The sequence below is a fragment of the Octopus bimaculoides genome, chromosome 28 (assembly GCF_001194135.2).
Source record: "Octopus bimaculoides isolate UCB-OBI-ISO-001 chromosome 28, ASM119413v2, whole genome shotgun sequence".
NCBI classification, from domain to species: Eukaryota; Metazoa; Mollusca; class Cephalopoda; order Octopoda; family Octopodidae; genus Octopus; species Octopus bimaculoides.
In genome coordinates this window covers 4187551-4190792 of record NC_069008.1, presented here as the reverse complement: position 1 = coordinate 4190792, position 3242 = coordinate 4187551, and the positions used below count along the sequence as shown (strand labels likewise).

At 38.6% G+C, this 3242-nt stretch overlaps 1 protein-coding gene across 3 annotated transcripts in view; it reads right to left on the bottom strand.

The window, feature by feature from the left end:
* Window positions 1–3242, bottom strand: part of LOC106877698 (lysM and putative peptidoglycan-binding domain-containing protein 2) — a 55377-nt gene that overhangs the window by 11344 nt on the left and 40791 nt on the right. For all 3 annotated transcript variants that reach the window (XM_052977630.1, XM_052977632.1, XM_052977631.1), the window contains exon 2: window positions 2089–2414. In XM_052977630.1, coding sequence (XP_052833590.1) covers window positions 2089–2414 — 326 coding nt within the window. The remainder of the gene's footprint in view (window positions 1–2088; window positions 2415–3242) is intronic.

Sequence of the window (3242 nt, the reverse complement as noted above, 5' to 3'; positions counted from 1 at the left end):
TTAGCATTTAAACTGGTCACATCTGGCCCAAACTGTTTTACGTTCAAACTGTCAAGATCTGACCTATTACACCTACCCTACAATGTCAATCTAAAAACATGAAATCTGAAAGATGTGAGATAATGCATGATAAATTCTGAACAATATGAATGAATAAGCATTATATTTGATGGAATAGTGTGAATGCTAAAGGGTTAATAATGAGTTCTTTAGGATAATCAAAGGAATTGATCCCACAGTTCTAAAACAACAAGGAGGGAAAATTCTTTTGAGTTTCTGAAAACTCAAAAATTGATTGATGGGGTTTTGATGGAATTTGAGGGTTGGAGATGAAGGTTTAATAATCAGTTCTTTACGATAGCCAAAGTAAAGTTGTCCCACAATCCCAAACCAGCAGAGATGTGTTTTTTTTTTTTTGGCTTTTTGAAAATTCAAAAATCAAGAGGTGGGTGTGATGATGGAATCTGGGGATTGGAGATAAAGATTTAACTCAACAGCATTGGCCCAAAATGTCTTTCCTGTTTTACGTTCAAACTGTCAAGATCTGACCTCTTACACCTACCCTACAATGTCAGTCTAAGAACATACAATCACATCAATGAAATCTGAAAGCTGTGAGATAATACATAATAAAGTCGAAAGAATTTGAATAAGTATTAAATTTGACAGATTAGTCTGAATGCTAAAGGGTTAATAATGAGTTCTTTAGGATAATCAAAGGAATTGATCCCTGATCCCCGCAGTCCCAAACTAACGTACATGGATGTTTCTTTTGGGTTTCTGAAACATCAGTTCTTTAGGAATAAGGTCTGAAATTTGGGGGAAGGGGACTAGTCGATTATATCGACCCAGCGTTTCACTGGTACTTAATTTATCGGCCCCGATAGGATGAAAAGCAAAGTCGACCTCAGTCAAATTTGAACTCTGAACATAAACACAGATGAAATGCTGATCAGAATTTTGCCTGGTGTGCTAAAGATTTTGACAGATCTCCATCATAACAACAACAATAATAATCCTTTCTACTACAGGCACAAGGCCTGAGATTGTTGTGGGAGGGGTCAACCCAGTGTTTCACTGGTACTTAATTTATCAACCCCAAAATGCAGACTTTGAACTCAGAACGTAGCGATGGGTGAAATAGTGTTAAGCATTTCGTCCAGCGTACTAATGCTTCTTTTCTTTTCTATTCTAGGCACAAGACCCGAAATATTTGGGGGGGAGGGAGCTAGTGAATTAGATCAACCCCAGTACACAACTGGTACTTAATTCATCGACCCCGAAATGATGAAAGGCAATGTCAACCTCAACGGAATTTGAACTCAGAACGTAAAGAGAGACGAAATACTGCTAAGCATTTTGTCCGGCATGCTAACGTTTCTTATTTCTTTACTGCCCACAAAGGGCTCCACACAGAGGGAACAAACAAGGACAGACAAACGGATTGAGTTGATTACATCGACCCCAGTATGCAACTGGTACTTAATTTATCGACCCCGAAAGGATGAAAGGCAAAGTCGACCTCGGCAGAATTTGAACTCAGAACGTAGTGGCAGACAAAATACTGCTAAGCATTCCGCCCGGTGTGCTGACGTTTCTGCCAGCTTGCTGTCTTAATAATAATAATAATAATAATAATAATAATAATAATAATAATAATAATAATAATAATAATAATAATAATAATAATAATAATAATAATAATAATAATAATAATAATAATAATAATAATGGTTTCTGATTTAGGCACAAAGGTGAGCAATTTTCGATGGGAGGGGTTTGGTTGATAGCACTGATACTTGTACGTGACTGGTAATTTAATGCAAGTGACCTTGGAGGAACAAAAGGCGAAATTGACCACAGCTGGGTTTGAACTCAGAGTATAAAGAGCTGGAAAATAAATACTACAAGGCATTTTATGAAGTACCTTAAGAAAAAAAAGTACCACATTTTATGAAGTACCACAAGAAACGAAAAGAATTCACCAGCGAAAGATAATGACCGAAACCAAAAGAAAGAAGACAAGAAGAAGGGATAGAGGATCGGGGTTGCTTTGAAAGTATTCTTTGGGAGTTTTAGAGAGCTTACCTAGTACTTTCTTCCATTCTTTGCACATTTGACTTGAGCTGTGCAATGCTGGAATCATATTTGTTTAGAAAGTCTTTGGCCGATAAATCCGGCGCACTCGTACTGGACACCCTTTCGCTGTCGCAGTCTTCACAAGGACCGTTACTGCTGCTATTGCTAGCCGTTCGGACAGAGTCTGTATCGGACTTCAGGGTGGCAGCTCGAACAATCTCGGAGCCAGCGGGCACGCATTTGGAGTTCTCTTTGGTCACCGGTACCAGTAGGAATTCGCGGAGGACTAAGGCATCGTTTGACCATAATTTGTTTTCTCGTTTTAACTGTTCCACCTAGAAAGAATTAAAGAGATAGACGGAGTGAGACACAGTAGAAAGAAAAAGAAATTTTTTTAAAAAAAGCAACAAGAGTAAAACAAAAACATGCCTGGATTACAAATACTTTAAAATGGGGTCTTTGAATTGTGTAGGTGTGAGTGTGTGCAGTAAAGGAGTTTGCACCCCAACCGTGAGATTCCAGGTTCAGTCCCACTGCATGGCACCTTGGGCAAAATGTTTTCTCAATAATGTCTTTGGGTGGATTTGGTACACAAAAACTGAAAAAAAAAACCTATCGTGTGTGTGTGTGTGTGTGTATGGAGGTATGTGGTTTAGTAGGTAAGGTGTTGGATTCATGATCATAAGATTGTGGTTTCAATTCTTAGACTGAATGATGCATTGTATTCTTGAGAAAACACAATTCTGAACGTCTTTCATTCAATATGGTTGGTCAGATCTGGATTATATCAGAGTGCTATTAAGGTACCTTACCAGATTCCAAATCCCTATTTCTTTACATTACACACACACATGCATGCATATATATATATAAATATATATATATATATAACCCCAAAAGGATGAAAGGCAAAGTCGACCTCGGTGGAATGTGAACTCAGAACATAACAGCAGACACTAAGCATTTCACCCGGCGTGCTAACAATTCTGCCAGCTCACCTGTGTGGTAAGAAGCTTGCTTCCCAACCACATGTTTCCGGGTTCAGTCCCACTGCATGGCACCTTGGACAAGTGTCTCCCTACTATAGCCTCAGACCAGCCAAAGTCTTGCAATTGGATTTGGTAAACAGAAGCTGAAAGAAGCCTGTTGTGTATGTGTATGTA